We start from the raw sequence: 22,163 nt of genomic DNA on the forward strand, positions 1-22,163 counted from the left end.
GACATTGCTAGATCTGCCGTCACACCGTCTTGACAGCAAGTAATTTGTAGTTGACCATTAAAAGTCAAGTCAAAATTTTAAATTACCAAATCCTAAATTTAGCAAAAAATTAGATTGTCTTAGAACTTGGGTGACGAAGAATGGTATTTAACCCAGTTTAAGTACAGTACCCTGATTTTGATGGATTAATAAAGATTAAGGAATTGTAAAGTCATTAATTTTTAGGTATAAGTTGACCTTACATCCAAAACATAAATTAATTAGCCCCATGAATTTGGAAACTTAACATATAAAAAATGGGTGAGTCCATATATAATATTTTTAAGGTTAAATTCTAAATTTTAAACATTTTTATGATTCATTAAAAAAAATGGCATAACATCTCCAATTTCTGCTTGCCGAAAATTGCACAGCTTGCAATGCATTTCGCTAAAGTTGTATTCGCTCACAAAAAGTTGTGTTAGATGATTTTACATGTAGTATAAAGGTTTTTTTTTTAATTTTATTTTAAATTTTCTAGTTTTATGTTGTTGTTTTTTTTATTTCAGCGTAGACACAAGAAAAGTCTTAAAATTTATTTGAGTGAAATTATTTTCTTTTTACACTGAATACGAAAAAAAAATTTCAAGAATGGTACATTTATGCATTTAAAATAAGAATTTTTGAGAAAAAAAATCTCTACACGTGAAATAAGGAGCTTAGCGACAAAGAACACATAAAATATATTTAATGAAAATGAATTTCAATACAAATTATTAGTCTAATTTGAAATAAAATGCCTCGGACAAATAATATTGACTTTTATTGAATGGAAAAAAGTTCCGGATTCCGTGAAGATTTTTTTTTTTTTTTTTTTTTTGTTTAAAACGGCTTCACTTTGAAGGACTATTTTTATCAAATATATTTTTTAATTTGAATGTAATAATTTTACTGTAACATATATTGCTTTACTTTGTAATAATTTTATGAAAATCGTGAATTTCTTTACTTTAATTGATAGTAAAATTTTTTCTCTGTATAAATATTGCCTTTAAATATAAAATGCTGATCTCTGACCATGAAATATTTGAATTGTCCCGTCTCTTCACCGACTGTAGGTTAAGTACTATGCTTGAAATATGTAACATTAACTGTAAAATGTTATATATTGCCTACAAAATGCTTTATATTGACTGTAAAATGCTCTACATTGATTGTAAAATACATTACATTGAATGTTAATTGTTGCACTATGATATCTCAATGTTTTTGTTAAATAATCCTCTTTGTTTACAATAGGGGCTCTTCTTCCTAGCCTATTACTTCTGTCCTTTGTTGTCCTGGGCTCCCCATCAGGTAAAATTTCCTTCATGATTTTTGATCCATCTTTAAAATAAAATCCAGATGTAATAATTACAATGTAATAGTTAAAGTAATGATAAAAAAATAATAAAAGACACAAAAAAATCAGACAAGCGATTAATTCATATGTTAGGCACAAGAAGTAGGAAAAAAAGTCAACTTCCGCTATCAGAATAGCTGTGTACATGTATTTGCTTCTTAAAAGAAATTTCTAGTCACTTCGCGACTGTCTATACAGTTCACAAAGATACATAAACTCTTGTCAATTTCTTCCAAAATAAACTGAGTTTATTTTTAGTTTCTCTCGTAATTCTAATTTTCATGTGCAACTAATTTGTTAAAATCGGAAAATTCAGTTTCCTTACGCTTATTAATAAACATTCTATGTCAATGTGTAGGGGCGCCGGATAATAGAGGAAAAGAGTTTGTTATCGGCTTCATGGAAAATATTGCCTTAAGCATCAAAGTGGAGTTATTCGTGACGACATCAAGGACTAGACCAGTGTCTGTGAAAGTCGACTCACCGAAATCTTCCAGCCCGAGGATTTCCGAAAGTTTCAGCGTGGTTGCTGGACAGGTCAAACAGCTATTCTTCGATCCAAGAATCCGAATGTCTGGATGCTCTAAGTCCAGCAAAGGTATCCGAATTGTTGCCTCTGACGAAGTGGTCGTTTACGGCGTTAACAAAGAGAGGTACTCCTGTGACGGGTTCGTAGCTCTACCCATTGACGTACTATCAGACGAATATTACGTAGTCACGTGGTACCCTCCCAGCAAGCAGTGCGAGTTGCTTGTGGTTGGCGCTTATGATGGAACAAAAGTCAGTGTTAAAGTTGGAGAACATGTAGGAAGTCGGTACATTTATTACAACAGAAATAAGTATTACAAAGGCAAGACGGTCTCAGAAACCCTTAATAAATACGACACATGGCAGTTAGTAATGACTGGAGATCTCACCGGGTCCTACGTAAAATCATCCCGCCCCGTGGCAGTTTTCTCCGGAAACAGGAAAACACGAATCGGAAGGGGGAGTTCCTCTGACCATCTAGTGGAACAGATGACACCAGTGAAAACATGGGGTAAGGAGTTTGCCACCGTCCCCATTCCACTCAGAACTGTTGGGGACTACTTCAAATTTATTGCCAGTGAAGACAACACCAGAGTTACCATATCTGGCGGGTACCGCTCCTCTTTCACAATCTCAAGGAAGGGACAAATGGTACAGAAGCTGATCTCATCCAAGGCGTATTGTCTGGTGAAGGCATCCAAACCCATCTTAGTGGTCCAGTTCGTTCAATCTCAGCAGAGCTCAAGAGAGCAGTCTGATCCCGCCATGATGATTATCCCGCCAATGGAGCAGTTCGGAGCAGACTATACATTCTCCACACCCAAATACTCCCTTGGTTCCTACAACAATTACTTCATGTTCATTGTGAAGAAAAGCGAATACAAAGGTCTGCGATTGGACGGGAAGGCATTCCCATCCAATACTCGTTATAATTCTATATCCGGCACAGACTTGGTAGGTGGCTATATTTCTGTTAGGGAAGGTTCCCACACAGTTCGTCACACTTCACCGATTTCCATCTTTGGAGGCTTCTTGTACGGACAGGCTAACTACGAAACCTACGGCTTCACTACAGGAATGCGAATGGCTAATGTCAATGCTGTATGTACACAAAATGATTTAGATTAACTTTTCTCCTTCACTCTATTATCCTTAATGATGGCTAATGCCAATTCTCTATGTACAGAAACTGATTTATAATTTACGGTATTTAGTTTAAGCACTCAGTCTTACGCTTTCATCCATAATATTAATATTTTTCTCTACTGGTACGTAAGTAGTAGTAACAAAGCATATGGTGTACAAAATTGAAGCCTGTCCCTCTGACTGTACTGTACAACTAACACAAATAAAAGACACGTCTTTTTATTGATCTTTGTATTTTTCTTGTAGGTTTGTATCAAAACCCCGACCAGAGTAGGAGACGGTATTGACAATGATTGTGACGGAAAGATTGACGAGGAACTGTGCACACCCGAAAATAGGAGAAGGGGTGAGTACAGGAGAGTATTTGAAGTGTTTATGTACAGTAGACCTGGCGGAGAAATCGAATCTTCATGAAGGGATCAGCTACTACAAAACCAAGAGATGGGGAAAAATGCATTCTACAAATCGAATGTAGAACAGTGGTCATGATGAAAGACTATTGCATGGGACAGTAATGCAAGTAATAAGTATCTGTAATTGGTGGTGATCTGGGATAGAATCAATGCATGTATATTTACGATAATAAGGGATGGGAAACATTTGATTGGTAGAAAACCGTGTACAGGAAATTAAATAAGGGTTAGCCAACAAGACAACGATCGATAGGAAAGAGTGCAAAAGGAAAGGTGGTGAAAGACAGAGAATAGGATAGTGAACAAGAGTCTAAAAAACAGTAAACAGCATTTTAATGAAAGAGTGTAAGGATAATGAGCGAATAGGAATGAATGCAGGTCAAAGACAGTGGATATGATAATGAAGAAAGAGTGAAAGATTGTGGAAAAGATAATGACTTATGAAAGTAAAGGACAATTATGGACGGTGATAAATGTAGAGGCAGAGTGTGAAAGACTGTAATCAGCATAGTGACAAAATGTAATGAACAGTAGGAATCGGTGAACGAAAGAGTGTGAAGGACGGTGAAAGGGACAGTCACAGGGTGTAATGGACAGGGAGAATCGGTGAATATGGTGGTAATGAAAAAGACTGAGAGACGCTAAACTGACCGTCAGGATCGGTGAACAGGATGGCGAGGAAAGAGAAAGAGGGACGGTAAACATGATAGTGATTATCTGTCTAAACGACAGTGAGGAGTTTTGAACAACAAAGTGGGACAATTTTGCTGGTACATGTGTACAATGCACAGAATGATTAAAGATTGATCCTAGAATGTTCTGCATTGGTGTGAAACGTTATGACATAGAAGTTGGTACATGTGCTTTGAAATCGGTCATTGATTATTCCTTGTAGTGCATTAATAATACTGAAACTAAGTTATATATTGAAATTGTTAGTAGTTCGAAATCGTTACTGTGAGTGGATGTTGCAATATTAACGGGGAATGAAAGATTCAAAGTGGAAAATAAAGTGATGTACGAATTTTCTCAGCGTCAAGAGGAGAAATGTAAGGGTAATGTGGAAGTAATTATCGAAATTGTTTAAAATAGGCTAATCATGATGAAAATAACATATAATATTGGATAGTGTTTTTCTTTTAGATGATGACGGAGACGGCAGAATTGATGAAGATTGTGCCACACCTCCTCCAAGTAAGAAAACGAAACCTACAAAAACTATAACAAAACTATTCATGATATATCTATACTCACATTTATCTATATTTTCTTCAAATTCAACAGATATATACCTAATCGTATTTTTTGCATAAAATTTTCTGAATGAAAATGTGTATAGAACGAAAATCTAGCACTATTTTATCAATTACAAACAAACTCACCGAAAGACGTAGTTTAAAACAATACCTTTTATATGCTTATTTCTTCTCCACAGTTGACGGGAAGTGGGGATCTTGGGGTTCCTATGGCTCTTGTTCCTTAAAGTGTATGTCCTCTTCCTCCAGTCGGGGGCTGCGAACCAGGACACGACCCTGTAATAATCCCGCGCCTGCGTATGACGGCAAACAGTGTGTTGGAAGCGCCACCTCTACGACTAGTTGTACGGTGTCTACGTACTGTCCAGGTAGGAGTCAGTCCTTTCACTGCCATGATAGTCGTGTCTTTTCAACTGCGATGTTTGTCATTTTCACTACCATGATCATCATGCCGCTATAGCTAGATGTCGACCTTTTCGCTGCCATGATAGTTAACGTTTTTCGTCGTTGTCATGATGTATTAGTTTTTACACTGTCATGGTATCGCTTTTCTTCACGGTTTTTTGTAATTTTGGGTATCGTTTTTCATCAAAGTGTTCCAGCTAGAATTTCAAAAAGGGCAGGGAGCCAATCCTAAACGATCATTGCCATGTTAGATGTCTTTTATATCACAGTATAAGGTGCCACATTTCTTCACCCCTATATACATGTAAAGTTTTAAAATTTTTCACTAATCGTAAGGTTGCGCTTTTCTTCACTGCCACATGTCATTGAATTCTTTCACTTCAATTTTGGGTGTCGTTTTTCATCATTGCCACGTTTGATGCCTTTTTTCTCACTGTCACGTCAGAGTTGCATTTTGTCACTGCCATCTCATGTTGCTGTCGTTCAATGGTATGGTTAGTTCTGCTTTTCTGATTATCGGACAATGAAAATTGAACATTACTCTATTTGTTTTGCAATCACTCTATGAAAATTTAAGAATTCCTATGCAATACCCGATGCCCCTAGGTTCGTCTTTTCCGTGCAAGTATCGCAAAATCTTATGATTGAATAATGGAAAATGCACATTGGAGTAAGCAAATTCATTAATTGCTTATGTTTTGATCGTACGTGTCTTCAATGATTTATTGTGTTCACTTGGTTCCTGGATTGCATCTTATTATCATCTCCGCAATTTTTATCCGTCATTAATGAGTTTTGCTTGTCTCTCACTTACAGATTAATAAGCAATTACTGATGTTTTGCTTTAGTTTCCCTTTTCAATGTGACCACCAACATTTTTCTAGCTGTAATCATAAAATCCAAATGTAAACAGAAAACAGTATGAATTGTTGGACCAGAAACACTTCGCCTTGTTAGTAGTTAATTTAACACAATAATTTACGTTATATATCAACAGTGAACGGTAATTGGGGTTCCTGGGGCCGATGGTCCTCTTCCTGCTCAAAGACCTGTGGGACAGGGGTGCAGACTAGAGTTCGTCCCTGCAACAATCCATCCCCAAGATATGGAGGGAAAACTTGCTCTGGAACCTCCACTTCGACCAAATCCTGTATCACAAAGTATTGTCCAGGTATGTACCTATCAATATTTTCTAAGAATTTTCGATTTTGACCCAAGCCCTGCATCCATATTTTGAAATAGGTACATCCGTGTAAAGTACCAAAAAAAAAAAAAAAAAAAAAAAAAAAAATAAGATTTCGATTTCCTTTTAATTTTCAGAAACAAAACCCAAACTTAATTTTGAACGTGCTGGAGATTAAGAATCACAACGTCTAAACATTTGGTATATTTCAACATTGTTTGCTTAACTTTAAAGATTTAATTAATATTTAAAACAACTGTTTTTCTCCAGTAAATGGTGGCTGGGGTAGTTGGTATTCCTGGGCAAGTTGCTCGAAGAATTGTGGAGGAGGGACTCAGTACAGATATCGATACTGTAACAGACCATCCCCTAAGTATGGGGGGAAATGTATCGGGGACTCCAGAACCACACGCTCCTGTAATACACAGGGATGTCCAGGTGAGGTCTCAATGGGGATTCCCTTTTATACAGAAATTATCTACCTAGACCTTCGATGCCAATGATGTCGAAGATAATCATGACAATGAGGTCTTTCAATTACATAATATTTCCGATCTTAGCGGCGAAAATAGTCTATTCTCTTCCTTAATTTTTTTTATAAACTTAAAATCAAATGGGTTCTTATTTGGTAGTTTTTAATCTGAAAATATTTGTCATTTAATAATTAATAGATCTCTTCGAATACTCTCAGTAAACCAAAGAGATTTCCAGAGTTCATAAATGTTTGCGATGGAATAATTAAAAGATTTTTTTAGACACTCAAATTAAAAATTTTTTTTTATTGAATTTCGTAAATGAATGCATTCATTCTATCTGTCAGTCCTCTATAATTCAATCAATTATCAATTAACAGTTAACGGGGCTTGGAGTAAATGGGGATCGTGGTCCTCCTGCACTAAGTCCTGTGGTAGAGGGCTGAAGACAAGGAGAAGATCCTGTAACAATCCCACCCCTAAAAATGGAGGGAGAAGTTGTAGCGGATCCTCCTCCTACTCCTATTCCTGTAACACACAATCCTGTCCAAGTAAGTTATCGATATATGTATAATCCTATTCCTGTAACACACAATCTTGTCTAAGTAAGTAATGGATATATGTATAATTCTATTCCTGTAACACACAATTCTGTCCATGTAAGTTATCGATATATGTATTATTCTATTTCTGTAATACACAATTCTGTCCAAATAAGTTTATGATATATGTATAATTCTATTCCTGTAACATAGGTATAAGTAAGCTGATATCGGTCTATGTCTCAGCCAAGATCAAGGTGGCGGACTGAAAACAAACTATATATACATGCAGTGTTTGTGTTTTATTCTGACATATGTACATTTTTTGTTTGCTCACAGTTAACGGAGGCTGGGGGTCTTGGGGTTCTTGGGGAAGTTGTGACAAGAGTTGCGGGGGAGGTACATCCAAGCGCTATAGGAGCTGTTCCAGGCCCTACCCTAGATATGGTGGAAAAACCTGTCCTGGATCATCGTACCTCTCACGAAGCTGTAATACAGGGGCGTGTCCAAGTATGAATATACCATTCTGTCACTGTTTTATGAGATTATGCCATTTTATTAGTACCAAGTAAGGATCTTTGAAAGATATTTTGTGATATAGAGATAGAACACCGTCATTCATACAGCAATTTCGTCAACAACCATTTGGTTCAACATCTTTTATATCATAGCAACAGAATTTTAAAAATGTTAATTTTCACTTATAAGTTAATGGCGGTTGGACAAAATGGGGATCTTGGGGTTCGTGCTCTACGACTTGTGGATATGGACGGCAGTATCGGAAGCGATCTTGCACAAATCCAACACCAAAATATGGCGGCAAGACCTGTTCTGGCAGCTCATCTTACTATAAATACTGCAGATTGAAGACATATTGTCCAGGTAAGTATTGAGTGAAATGCTGAAATTTATTTTTAATTATTTTGCATTGTTCACACAAATTCCGATTTTCAACAGGACACATTTATTCATTTTTCTTTCGCTGCTTTGTGCCGAGTGTTTCATTTTTGATTGTTTTAAAATTTCTTTCTGAAAATGTTAAGAAGCAATCTTAATCAAATTAATATCTGATTTATCATCCCTGCCCCCTAGGGCTTTATAAAGTTGAACCGAAACCCTAAACTGAATGCATTTCATTGGTTGAGGTCAGGATAGGCATATAACTTAAATGATCCCTATTTACTTCATGACAGACCAGAAAAGTTATCACAGGAAAGAAAATCTTTTTTGCAATGCAAATGACTTAAGAGTTATATGACTGCAGATAGCATTTTGTGGTTCCAGTAAACGGAGGCTGGGGACGATGGGGTTCCTGGTCTAAGTGTACCAAATCCTGTGGTGGAGGATCTCAAACAAGATCACGATCCTGTAGCAGTCCTTATCCTAAATACGGCGGAAAGTGCATTGGAAACTCAAGTGACAAACGGTCCTGTGGAACATCTTCATGCGCAAGTACGTTAAAGAAAATTTTCAGAAGTGAGATCACTAAAATTAAGTTTTACGAAAGTTCGGTAAGGCATGCGAAAATTAATTTTATATCGAAGAAACCTAGTCATCAATTTACTTGGCTGTTATCCACACGAATCACAAAGGTCTACATAAATATACAAATACATATCAGGTCTTAAATCAGAAACAAAAACCTAGTCTTTCTTTTGTTCGTTAATCATGTTCAGGAGTTTTGTTTCTTTGGCTTTCAGTTAACGGCGGCTGGTCTAAGTGGGGTTCGTGGGGCTCCTGTTCAAAACCTTGTGGAATTGGAAAAAAATCGCGCACACGTACATGTACTAATCCAGCACCAAAATATGGCGGCAAGACGTGCTCGGGATCTTCCTCCTACGGCATCTATTGTAACACTCAACCTTGTGCAGGCAAGTCAAATGTCGTTTTTACGATTGATATATGTCAATGTATTGTATTTTCATTTTAAGTTTAATATAAACCATATATTTTGTAATAATCGATCCAATAAATAACATTTAGGTGTATAATAATAATAATAAAATGTCTAATCACCAATCAAGGGCCCTCAAGGGGCATGTACAATTAAAAACAATGTAACAATGATGATAACAAGTTATGACTTCATTAAGTGCAATATTGACCAGATTTTCACATGCAAGTTAAAAATTCTCAACTAATAAGAAAGGACTTTATTTAAAGAATTTATTATTAAATAGAAGGATTTTTTTTTACACAAATCCATGTCTCTTTCAGTTAACGGCGGTTGGTCTTCATGGGGATCTTGGGGTTCGTGTTCCAAACCTTGCGAAACTGGAAAGAAGGAGCGCACGCGTACTTGTACTAATCCCGCACCAAAATATGGCGGCAAGGCTTGTTCTGGATCCTCCTCTGATGGAACGTATTGTAATACTCAATCCTGCCCAGGCAAGTCAAATGTTATATTTAAATACAGTCAAACCTTGTTATCTCAAACCGGATGGGACCAAGAAAAACTTTGAGATAATCGAGGATTCGGGATATTCGGTGTAAAATACTTAATAATAAGCAGTGGGACTTCCAAATTACTTTGCCATTTCCGTAATATCCGAGATATCAGTGTCTGAGATGTCGAAGTTCAACCCTAACAATATGTTAATCGATCATCTGAATAATCAATTTTATACAGTGTAATAATTATGATGTATGAAAAATGGAGAGAAAGAGTTTAAATGAGTTTTTTTTTTGGTCTCCTGTTGTCAATCATCTGTCTCTGTACGTCTGTTTATTTTACAGTGTCGTGTTTACATATTTTCAATTTCTACTCAGAAAGAAAAATGGTTCAGGGATCTCTTGCTGAAAATTAAGAAACTGCATTAGTTTGAAATGCAAAGTGTGTAAACTGGTATTTAATATTCTCTTTTTAAGTTTGTTTGCGTTTTGTTACCTTTTCCTATCTTTTCCAAAAGTCCATGGCGGATGGGATAAATGGTCGACTTGGTCGCGCTGTTCTCGGGCTTGTGGAGGCGGAAGTCAGTACCGGAAAAGATCATGCACGAAACCAACACCAAGATATGGCGGAAAGAAATGTTCCGGAAGTGAGGACGACAAAAGAAGTTGCAACACCCATAATTGTGCATGTAAGGTGGCTCCGTAAATAAAATTAATTATAACTTAAAATCATGTAAATAATAATAAAAAAAACTCGGTGATATAGAAATATCAGTTAATGCATGTCTTTCACTACTGCATTCATTTATGTGTAAATGTGAAAAAAAATTAAAAAAAGTTTAATAAGTTAATAAATGAAATAAATCTCAAAAAACGATAATGCTTAAATTACAATTACTGCATACTCAGTATCTTTTTTACCGTGGTTTCAGTGGACGGAAACTGGTCTTCTTGGTCCAGGTGGGGTGCCTGCACTGTATCTTGTGGGGGTGGTAGTCAGAAACGCTCCAGGGGTTGTACAGACCCTGCTCCTAAACACGGAGGGAAAGACTGTGCTGGATCTTCTGGTGACAAGAGAACGTGCAACACAAAGGGTTGCCCAAGTAAGACTATTTTTGGCATTTATATACATGACCATAGAACTGAGGCAAATGAGGAGGGGCCTCTCCCCTATAATTTTGCCAATATGTAATAACTTAGACAACAAATCTACTTTATATACGTATCCCATGTAATAACATCAGATGACCTTTATATGGCTTGTCAAGATTTTTGAATTACTTGCTTGTACCCCCCCCCCTCCCCCTAAAAAACTGAAAATGTTTGAGTGTGCCCACCAATTTCAACTGCTTTCTTTCTTTGAGGCCTGATATATAAACATTTGAAAGAGGGTAATTCACATTACCGGCGTCAGGTAAAACTAACGTTCTTCGTACGTACAAACTCTATGATGAAGTATTCCTGGTCAATAGAAAACATAAATTCATTTATTTTATTTCAAACAATAAACTGAATGATTAAAGAAATCTCAAAACGGTGAAAAATTCATGTTGAAGTGTAAAATGGCTTCCTTTTTGTTTTTTGTTGTTTTTTTTTTTATTTTTTTTTTTATTTTTTTTTTATTTATTTTTTTTTTTTGCCAAGAACACCATTAAATATTTTTTGGACGCCGTATGAGTTTATAATTAGGTATATTGATCAGTTTAATGAACGTGTAATAATTATTCTAGTTTTGAAAGCAAATATTCGAGCGATGAAGCCACTTTTTTTAATGACATTTAATGAAATATTTCAATTTCAAAATGTACAACCTTCAGGCTGTGTTTGAAGTAAAATATTTTTTGCAATATACGTGTAGAAAGAGTGACACTAACAAGGACTACTAACAATATCAGATTCAAAAGATTCAGCTCATATTATAAGTGAACAACACATCATGAAACGTGTTTGGTTTTTTTTCTAAATAGTTGATGGCGGTTACACCAAATGGTCTTCCTGGTCCAAGTGCTCAGCAGCCTGCGGGGGCGGATCTAGTACAAGGTCACGCTCCTGTACAAGCCCCGCCCCTCAGTTTGGTGGCAAATCGTGTTCTGGTGCAGCTTCCGAGAAGAAAAACTGCAACACCCACAACTGTCCAGGTAAGGAATATTAATAATGATTCCAATTGCTAGCCCAAATACTTTTAACTATCATTTTACAATGTTTGTTGCATAACTTATTCTGACATTTGAAAAGTACACGGCGCCTTTACTCTGTGGTCCTCTTGGACGAAATGCACGAAGTCTTGTGGAGGTGGTAGCAGATCTCGATCCCGATCCTGCACAAACCCCGCCCCCCAGTATGGCGGAAGATCTTGTTCCGGTGACACTGACGAGAAAGAAGATTGTAACACTAAACCTTGTCCAAGTAAATATATACTCTAAAGCGCTGACATCCCATGCGGCATAACACTATGAATATGTTTATTAATGAAAATAAGGTTACATAAGAACTACCTTAATTTTGCGAATTAAACAAAAATATATTATTTATATTAATGACAATTTCTACATTTCTGAAAAAATTATTCTGATCTTTAAACAGTTGACGGAGGCTATACCAAGTGGACTTCCTGGACCACGTGTTCTGTCACGTGTGGAGGTGGTTCGCAGAAAAGAAGAAGATCCTGTACAAATCCCGCCCCACAATATGGCGGAGCTGATTGTTCCGGGGCTTCTTCTGAAAAACAAAACTGTAACACACACCACTGCCCAAGTACGATATAACTTATCATTTCAATCGCCTCTTTTTAAAAAAAATAAATAAATATATTTTTAGGAATTTCTTATTGCTTACTAAAAATAAAAACAAAAATTTTTATTGAAAAATAAAATTCTACAGATAATGAAATATGAATTCCAAAAGAAATTCAAAGTTACAATTTCTTATGTTAATATTTTTTTTAAACTTGTCCTTGCCAGTTGATGGAAAATATAGAACATGGACTGGATGGAGCACCTGCTCTAAAACTTGCGGGGGCGGATCAAGGAGTAGGATCCGTAGCTGTGAGGATCCCAAACACGGCGGTAAACCATGCTCCGGGCCTACTTCACAGAAAGAGGACTGCAACATGCAGAACTGTCCAAGTAAGAAAGAATCTTAATAAATTAAAGAAAATTTTAAAATCCTACCATTTACCTTAACTTCATCGTATCATCTCAAGGCTTTATGGAATATTCCCCATAAAGATAAAAAAGAAACATTTACCTTATCTGTTAAAAATTTTATTCTTTTTAGCTCACCTGAGCCAAAGGCTCAAGTGAGCTTTTCTGATCAAAATTTGGCCGTTGTCTGTCGTCGTTGTCGTTGTTGTCGTTGTTGTTGTAAACTTTTGACATTTTCATCTTCTTCTCAAGAACCACTGGGCCAATTAATTTTAACCAAACTTGCCACAAAGTATCCTTGAGTGAAGGGGATTCAAGTTTGTTCAAATGAAGGACAAGCCCTCTTTCAAGGGGAGATAATTAAGAATTAGTGAAAAATAAATGCATCATTTAAAAATCTTCTTCTCAAGAACCATAGGGCCAGGAAAGATGAAATTCATGTGGAAGCATCTTCAGGTAGTTTACATTAAAGTTTGTTCAAATCATGACCCCCGGGGGTAGGGCGGGGCCACAATGGAGGATCCAAGTTTTATATAGAAATATATAGGAAAAACCTTTAAAAATCTTCTTCTCAAGAACAGCAAAGTCATGATGAGTCATATTTATATTGAAGCATCCTCGGGTAGCGTAGATTCAAGCTTGTTCAAACCATGACCCCCGGGGATAGGGCGGGGCCACAATGGAGGATCAAAGTTTTACATAGAAATATATAAGAAAATCTTTAAAAATCTCCTTCTTAAGAACAGCAAAGTCATGATGAGTCATATTTATATTGAAGCATCCTCAGGTAGTGTAGATTCAAATTTGTTCAAACCATGACCCCCGAGGGTAGGGCGTGGCCACAATGGAGGATAAAAGTTTTACATAGACATATATTGGAAAAATCTTCTTCTCAGGAACAACAGAGTCATGATGAGTCATATTTATATGGAAGCATCCTTAGGTAGTGTAAATTCAAGTTTGTACAAATCATGACCCCCGGGGGTAGGGCGGGGCCACAATGGAGGATCAAAGTTTTACATAGAAATATAAGAAAAATCTTGAAAAATCTTCTTCTCAAGAACAGCAAAGTCATGATGAGTCATATTTATATGGAAGCATCTTCAGGTAGTGTAGATTCAAGTTTTTTAAATCATGACCCCCGGGGGTAGGGCGTGGCCACAATGGAGGATCAAAGTTTTACATAGAAATATATAGGAAAAATCTTTAAAAATCTTCTTCTCAAGCACAGCAAAGCCATGATGAGTCATATTTATATGGAAGCATCCTCAGGTAGTGTAGATTCAAGCTTGTTCAAACCATGACCCCCGGGGGTAGGGCGTGGCCACAATAGAGGATCAAAGTTTTACATACAAATATATAGGAAAAATCTTCTTCTTAGGAACAGCAAAGCCCAGATTGTTCATATTTCTATGGAAGCATCCTCAGGTAGCGTAGATTCAAGCTTGTTCAAACCATGACCCCCGGGGATAGGGCGGGGCCACAATGGAGGATCAAAGTTTTACATAGAAATGTATAGGAAAAATTTTAAAAATCTTCTCAGGAACAGCAAAGCCCTGATTGATCATATTTATGTGGAAGCATCCTCAGGTAGTGTAGATTCTATTTTGTTCAAATCATGACCCCCGTGGGTAGGATGGGGCCACAAAGGAGGATCAAATTCTCAAATAGAAATATATAGGAAAATATCTTCTTCTAAAGAACTGCAAACCATGATGAGTCATTTTGATATGGAAGCATCCTCAGGTAGTGTAGATAAAATTTTGTTCAAATGATGACCCCCAGGGGTTGGGTGGGACCCATTGGGGGATCGAAAGTTTTACATAAGAACATATAGAAAAAATATTTCTTCTCAAGAACAGGAAAGCTATGTTTAGTCATATTGATATGGAAGCATCCTCAGGTAGTGTAGATTGAAGTTCTAATGATGACCCCTGGGATAGGGAGGAACCACAATGGGGGATCAAATTTTTACAAAAAAAAATATATGGGAAATTTTTTTTAAAATCTTCTCAAGTCCAACAAAGCCATTTGTAATCTTTTCAATACTGAACTGATTTGTGCTTTTGCCTAGTCAATGTGCTCAGGTGAGCGATGTGGCCCATTGGCCTCTTGTTTAATGTGTTGTCTGTTTAATTAAAAATAAATGTTATTTTGGTGTGGATAATTTGTAATCAATTTGTAAAACTTTTATGCCAGCAGTGATGAAGATATTCATTTATATTTTTCTCTTGTAGTTGATGGAGCTTTCACTTTATGGTCCTCATGGGACAAGTGTTCTGTCACGTGTGGGGGAGGTACACAGAAACGAGGCCGATCTTGTACAAACCCCGCCCCTCAATATGGTGGCGCCATTTGCTCCGGTGACAAAGCAGACGAGCGGGATTGTAATACGAAACCATGTCCAAGTACGTATAACTTTAATTCTGTTTCATTGTTTTACAAGACTGCCCATAAAAAAAGAAACATACACATAAATAAGAAGAAGGGAATGGGAGTGGAAGAAAATAAGTTTCATGTAAATAAGTTTACATGTAGTGTTTAAATATGACATAGCGTCTTAATTTCTTAAAATATATATATAAGAAATATTTAAACTTAAAAAATCTAAAACTGTTTTTGTCAGTTGATGGCGGTTTCTCTCGTTGGAGTAAGTGGACAACGTGTTCTGTGACCTGTGGGGGTGGGTCGCAATCACGTCAACGCACCTGTACTAACCCTGCCCCTCAATACGGCGGAAAAGACTGCACAGGGGACCTAACTGAGGATCAACGTTGTAACACACAAAATTGTCCAAGTAAGTCATGTCCATTTTTGTCAAATCATTGTTATTTAAATAAATATAAATATATTTACCGTTCTTATTAAAATACATTCAAACATGAAAATTGTGTAAAAAGGGATGGGGCAACAAATACTACATTTTTTGCTGTTTTTTTTTTCCTTTTGAAAACCCCGCATCTAAAAATAGAGCCTTTCAGTAGGAACAAAGATAATTTTACATGCAAATATTTTGAACTGCATGGGAATTTTATTTTATGTGTAGCTTTCTAATTTTCTGCATTAGTATTACCGGGTGTTATATAAGTAAAAATGTACAATGTATCTACTGATGATTTAAGTTGATGGTGGATTTACGGATTGGACAACGTGGTCGTCATGTACAGTCTCTTGTGGAGGTGGATTCCAGGAAAGAAAACGCTCTTGTTCCAACCCCGCCCCTCAATATGGCGGCGCCAAGTGTTCCGGAGCACCAGTCGAGAAACAGACATGTAACACTCAAGAATGCCCAAGTAAGTTTATTTCTAATATCTCGTTTTAGGTTCTTGAGTCATACGAATATACTTCTTACTTATTTTGTCATAGGTACGTGTAACCAATTAGACATGTAAAATCAGCGAGGTCTTCATGGATCTGCACAAAAAGACAAATTTTATATATATTTACAAATGAAGGAATTGTTGATAATGTAAAGTATGCTGTCTTTGTCATGTTAATTTGTCCAGTTCGGTAACCATCAAATAAGCTGCTCACTAGATGTTTCTCATGGGCCTTTTTCAGTTGATGGTGCCTTTACGGACTGGAGTAAATGGTCCACCTGTTCAGCCACTTGTGGCGGTGGTACCCAGTCCAGGGATAGGACGTGCTCCAACCCAGCACCTCAATACGGTGGCGCCGACTGTACCGGCCAGAAAACACAGGACCAAAGTTGTAACACGCAGAACTGTCCAAGTAAGCGTTGAAAGATTAACTCAGGAAGAAACTGTAACAGTTGGTGTAATATTTTTAATTTTAATCAATATATCTTTCAAAATCTGCTTGGAAGTATGAAAGTGTATAAATATAATTATGCATTTCAAGAGGCAAATAATAAAATTATGAATGTTTTAAGTATATCGACAGGCACTGAATTAGTATCATGGGGGCCCGTCCCCCGCCTTTTTTCAAAGCATAATCTTTTACTGTTGAAAATGTTCAATGGAAGGCGCTGAACTTTCATTTGTTGAGCCAAGAAAAATTCAATAGTAATGTATTTATGATCTTTTATTTAATAAAATCCTTCACGAAAAACGTTGAAACCTACCCCACCCTATCCCATTCCCATCCCAACTAGGATTTTCAATTCTGGACAATTCCCTTTTAAAGGTGTCAAACTTTTTTTCCCCTGACCCCACCCCCTTTCCAAAAAGATATATGCCTGATCGATAGAGATGAAATTGTAAATTATAGGTGGATCAGTCTCTTGAGAAGTTATTTTACTGAATATATTCAGCTGTTTGTATATTTTATCCAATGCAGTCTTCTTAAAACATATTTTATTTATGTAGTTGATGGAGAGTGGGCAACTTGGAGTAAGTGGGATACCTGTACAGTCACCTGCGGTGGTGGAACCCAGACACGCTCACGTGCATGCTCCAACCCCGCCCCTCAGTATGGTGGCGCTTCCTGTTCAGGAACGTCCTCCGATATGCAGAACTGTAACACTCACAACTGTCCGAGTAAGTAAACAGATATATTAACATCGTGTATCACTACCTATGAAGTTCAGTTTTTTGATATGCTATCATGTTTTAGTCCTATGTATATTGTACTTGATTGTTGAAATTTATGCCCTTTTTACATGGGGGAGTGTTAAGGTCACTGATTGATTATACAGCCTTAATAACGTAAAGAATAAAGCAAAAAGCGCGTTTCTGAAATCAGTTTAACTTTAACTAAAAGATACAAGTTTGGCATTATTCTAAAATTTTTAAAACACATTTTCAGTTGATGGCGCGTTTGCTGATTGGTCAACCTGGGGAGTCTGCAGCGCTACTTGTGGTGGAGGAACGCAGACACGTGACCGCACTTGCACCAATCCATCACCCCAATATGGCGGCGCTGATTGTGCCGGAAGAAAACAAGATTCACAGGACTGTAACACACAAAACTGTCCAAGTAAGACAAAAACATGAGTAGGTGGAGTCTAGAAAATAGATTTTAAACAAATGTGATAAATATAGAACTAAAAAGCACAACTGCATTGCATTAATTGGGAAAAGTTCATGTTGGTTTTTTTAATAATCGAATCTATTTATAAACAGTCAATTGTACTGGAATTATAAAACAGTTATACTGTGAATATCACCCATTTTATATATCTTATTATATCTAAAGTTGATGGTGGTTTGTCACTTTGGAGTTCTTGGAGCACGTGTACCGCGGCATGTGATGGCGGTACACAGGAACGAACACGCACGTGCACAAATCCTGCCCCACAGTATGGTGGGAAATCATGCACGGGGTCAACCTCAGAATCTCAGAGCTGTAACACTCAACCTTGTGTCGGTAAGTTTTGTTTTCAAGTCTTTTTCAACAAGGAACCATCAAAAAAAAAGGAATCATTACTTAAGAGACATGTTTTGTTCAGTTCATGACTTGTTTCCTCAAGGGTTGCTTTATTCACGGGTATAATGAGATAGAGGTAAAGAGTTTATTTTAATGTTCCGAGATAAACACATCAGTGGAATGTGAACATGTATCACTGAGAATATCATATATAACTTTTCTGATGAAAAGGATGTAAGATTTCCATGTGAACTAATATATGGGAAAGAGACAATAAAGCTCCTCTCGTTTATCTGTTGTTGTGGTCTCTGCAATTTTTATGGACTTTTGCGAGAAGTACTGATTTTTACAGTCGACGGTTTACTTTGGCATTTAAACCTGCCTGAAGTAAGAAGGCACGAAATTGATTATAGACAAGAAAACCTTAATAGTGGTTATAGGGGAACAAACATGATTTATACCGGAATGCAATCAACGCAAGAGATGATAGGAGGCAGAATTACAATTAATTTAAATTATCTTAAATTATCTTATTCGTAATCTTCTTTCAATCTCATTTTCTAAAGGAATCAAATACGGATAAAAAACATTCCGAAAGGAAAACTTAGCAAGATTTATATCAATATGGGAAGAGAGGGAGTCGAGGGAAGGGTAGTTGCCGTTCCCTTCCTAGGCAACGTATTTATGTGCTTTGAAATGGGTCATTATTATTGTTTAATTAATTGTGAAACTTAATATTTATTTTACAAAAAGAGCTTCTATATATTGTCCTAGTGTAAAAGTAGGCCGTCGATTAAAAAAGTCAGCGCTTCTCGCAAAAGTTCATTAGGATGCAGATTTAAGTATTTGTTACAAAGTTGATTTTTAAGAAAAAACTTTTCTGCTTTCAAAGTGAATGGCGGCTGGGCTAGCTGGGGACCTTGGGGCACTTGTTCAGTCACATGTGGTGGAGGAAAACATTCCCGAGCCCGAACCTGTACCAACCCTACACCAGTGAATGGAGGACTCGATTGTCCTGGGGATTCCAGCGAACTAGGGGATTGTAATAATCAAGCCTGCCCGGTTCCAGTCGCGGGACAATACGTTCAGGTAGGATAGGTTATTCATAAGTTTTGAATCTTTTATTTCATAGGTATATTTTATAAATCATCATCTATGTGTAAAGCAACTCAAACTTCGATCGTCCCAATCGTTCATCCTCTATTTGAATTACTACATCTGTCATACAACAAATGATCTCTATTTGTATGTTTTACCGTCTTTGAAAGAAGACTGAAAAGACACCGTTACATCATAACTATTGGAAACTTCCATGTTTTCAAAACACGTAATACCATCATTTTGTCTGGGAAAATTACCGTATAAATATAGTTAGAAAAATTTAAAAAAAAAAAAAAACAAAAAAACAAAAAAAAAAAAACAAAAACAAAACGTTGTGATGTATGAGTTATTCACAAATAACTTCTTATTCAGCTTTGTCCAGTTGGCTGGTTTACCTGTCAGTCAGGCGGTATCACGTGTATAGACTCCTCCTTTAAATGTGATTGCTCCAATGACTGCGATGACGGAAGTGACGAGTCAGAGACGTACGCTTCCTGTCCTGCCGGATTCAAAGACACTTGCAAAGCTGGATCAGGTAAGTTGTATTTGATGTAATAACAACTTAGACTTATAAAATACAATCAGTTGAACATGTTATACATGGTTATTGGAAATAAGCACATAGTTTATGCCGAATGTTACTGTCATGACAATGAAATCGTATTATTTATGTCTTTTTCAGCTCGAGTTTTCTCGTCGCCCCTGATCTTGTTAGCCACTCTTCTCAGTGTAGTATTTGCTTACTTCATTCACTAGACGGATAGATGGACTCCGGACCAGCGGCTTACCAATACCAAAAATTGCATCTTCATTTCACTAACCAAATAAATAAATGAAATCTTTTACAGAGAGATTCCAGTTTTCATGTGTTTCATTATTATTGTGTTAAATTTTCGAAATTAGTTTTATATACCTGAGTGTGTGTCATTAAAATGCAGCAAATTTGAAAAAAAGCATGTCTTGTGTTCTTTTTTTCTTTGTTCAGTAATGAGAACATCATAGGGCTAGGGCAAGTGTTTACTTCAAATTAGGTTTAAAAGAAAGGTGGGAATGAGTGTGTATTATATTGATATTTAGAGTTCATGAGGAAACAGAGAGGGCTAACTGTCTCATTAATTGTTCATTTCTATTTTGGTCCAAGATTTTATGGTAATCATTTTTTTTAGATCTTTGAGTTTAAATTTTTGTATTTGACAAAGGTAGAGGTTTATTTGTTGGTCTGACCTCGACCTTAAAACATTTCTTCAATTTTTCAACCCTTTCTCAGACTTGAAATTTCTGAATATGATTTTGGGTTAGTTGTTATCTAATCAATCATATGGGCTTGGTTCTATGAAAGAACTTTTAAATGTACACATACAATAGACAAAATCTCTTACGCATAATCATAGAAAATTAATTTTAACTTTTCATGAGTTGTTTAATAAATATCTGATATATTAATATGTAACCATAATTTAAAGTAAAATGCCAACACTAGTCACTAAATATAAAATGATAACTAAAGCGCATTCATTAAGGAACTTTTGGAAAATTTGAAATCACAAGATTCTACCAAAATCAACAGCTTAAAAACTTACGACTTTTCAACTTTATACACAACCATTCCCCACGATAAATTAAAGTCCAGGCTTTTTGATATCATTGACAGCTGCTTTTTCAATAAAAATGGAACTCGTAAATATACTTACCTTGTCATTGGTCATTTGCAAAATTATTTTGTTAAAAAAACATTCTGATTGTACACACAAGTACTCTGAAGTTGACATTAAAAGGATGCTTGAGTTTCTGATTGACAATATCTATGTGGTTTTTGGAGACTAGGTCTTCCAACAATCTATTAGAATTCCTATGGGTACCAATTGCGCCCCGTTATTAGCAGACCTTTTTAGCTCACCTGAGCCGAAGGCTCAAGTGAGCTTTTCTAATCACATTTTGTCCGTCGTCCGTCCGTCCGTCTGTCCGTCTGTCCGTCTGTCTGTCCGTCTGTCTGTCCGTCCGTCTGTAAACTTTTCACAGTTTTGACTTCTTCTCAAGAACCACTGGGCCAATTTTGACCAAACTTGGTACAAAGCATCCCTGGGTAAAGGGGAATTTAAATTGTTAAAATGAAGGGCCAAGTCCCCTCACAAGGGGAGATAATCAAGAGAAGACAAAAATAGGGTGGGGTCATTAAAAAATCTTCTTCTCAAGAACCACTGGGCCAGTAAAGCTGAAACTTATATGGAAGCATCCTGGGGTAGTGTAAATTCTAAATTGTTCAAATCATGACCCCCGGGGGTAGGGCGGGGCCACAATGTGGAATCAATGTTTTACATAGAAATATATAGGAAAAATCTTTAAAAATCTTCTTCTCAAGAACCACTGGGCCAGAAAAGCTGAAACTTATGTGAAAGCATCCTGGGATAGTGTAGATTCTAAATTGTTCAAATCATGACCCCCGGGGGTAGGGCGGGGTCACAATAGGGAATCCAAGTTTTACATTGAAATATGTATAGGAAAAATCTTTTAAAATCTTCTTCTCAAGAACCACTGGGCCAGAAAAGCTGAAACTTATGTGGAAGCATCCTGGGGTAGTGTAGATTCTAAATTGTTCAAATCATGACCCCCGGGGGTAGGGCGGGGCCACAATAGAAAATACAAGTTTTACATTGAAATATATAGGAAAAATCTTTAAAAATCTTCTTCTCAAGAACCACTGGGCCAGAAAAGCTGAAACTTATGTGGAAGCATCCTCAAGTAGTGTACACTCTAAATTGTTCAAATCATGACCCAGGGGATAGGGCGGGGCCACAATAGGGGGAATCCCAAGTTTTACATTGAAATATATAGGAAAAATCTTCTCAAGAACCACTGGACCAGAAAAACTGAAA

The 22,163-nt window shown here is 36.6% G+C and overlaps 1 protein-coding gene across 1 annotated transcript; it reads left to right on the forward strand.

Moving 5' to 3' along the window:
• The first annotated feature begins 296 nt into the window (after positions 1-296).
• On the forward strand, positions 297-20,046 carry LOC133193005 (SCO-spondin-like). Its single transcript, XM_061329007.1, has 26 exons — positions 297-300; positions 1,279-1,323; positions 1,740-3,010; positions 3,302-3,401; positions 4,612-4,662; positions 4,904-5,092; positions 6,127-6,300; positions 7,667-7,837; positions 8,036-8,209; positions 9,028-9,198; positions 9,545-9,715; positions 10,237-10,407; positions 10,651-10,821; positions 11,686-11,856; positions 11,954-12,124; positions 12,302-12,472; positions 15,099-15,269; positions 15,488-15,658; positions 15,984-16,154; positions 16,423-16,593; positions 17,190-17,360; positions 17,629-17,799; positions 18,019-18,189; positions 19,082-19,278; positions 19,663-19,825; positions 19,973-20,046. The coding sequence occupies exons 1-26, from the start codon at positions 297-299 to the stop codon at positions 20,044-20,046; spliced, it is 5,007 nt and encodes a 1,668-aa protein (XP_061184991.1).
• The last annotated feature ends 2,117 nt before the right edge of the window (positions 20,047-22,163 follow it).

Source organism: Saccostrea echinata, unplaced genomic scaffold, assembly GCF_033153115.1.
Source record: "Saccostrea echinata isolate AGI-Se365-2 ecotype Australia unplaced genomic scaffold, CSIRO_AGI_Sech_v1 ptg000025l, whole genome shotgun sequence".
In the NCBI taxonomy this organism is placed as follows: domain Eukaryota; kingdom Metazoa; phylum Mollusca; class Bivalvia; order Ostreida; family Ostreidae; genus Saccostrea; species Saccostrea echinata.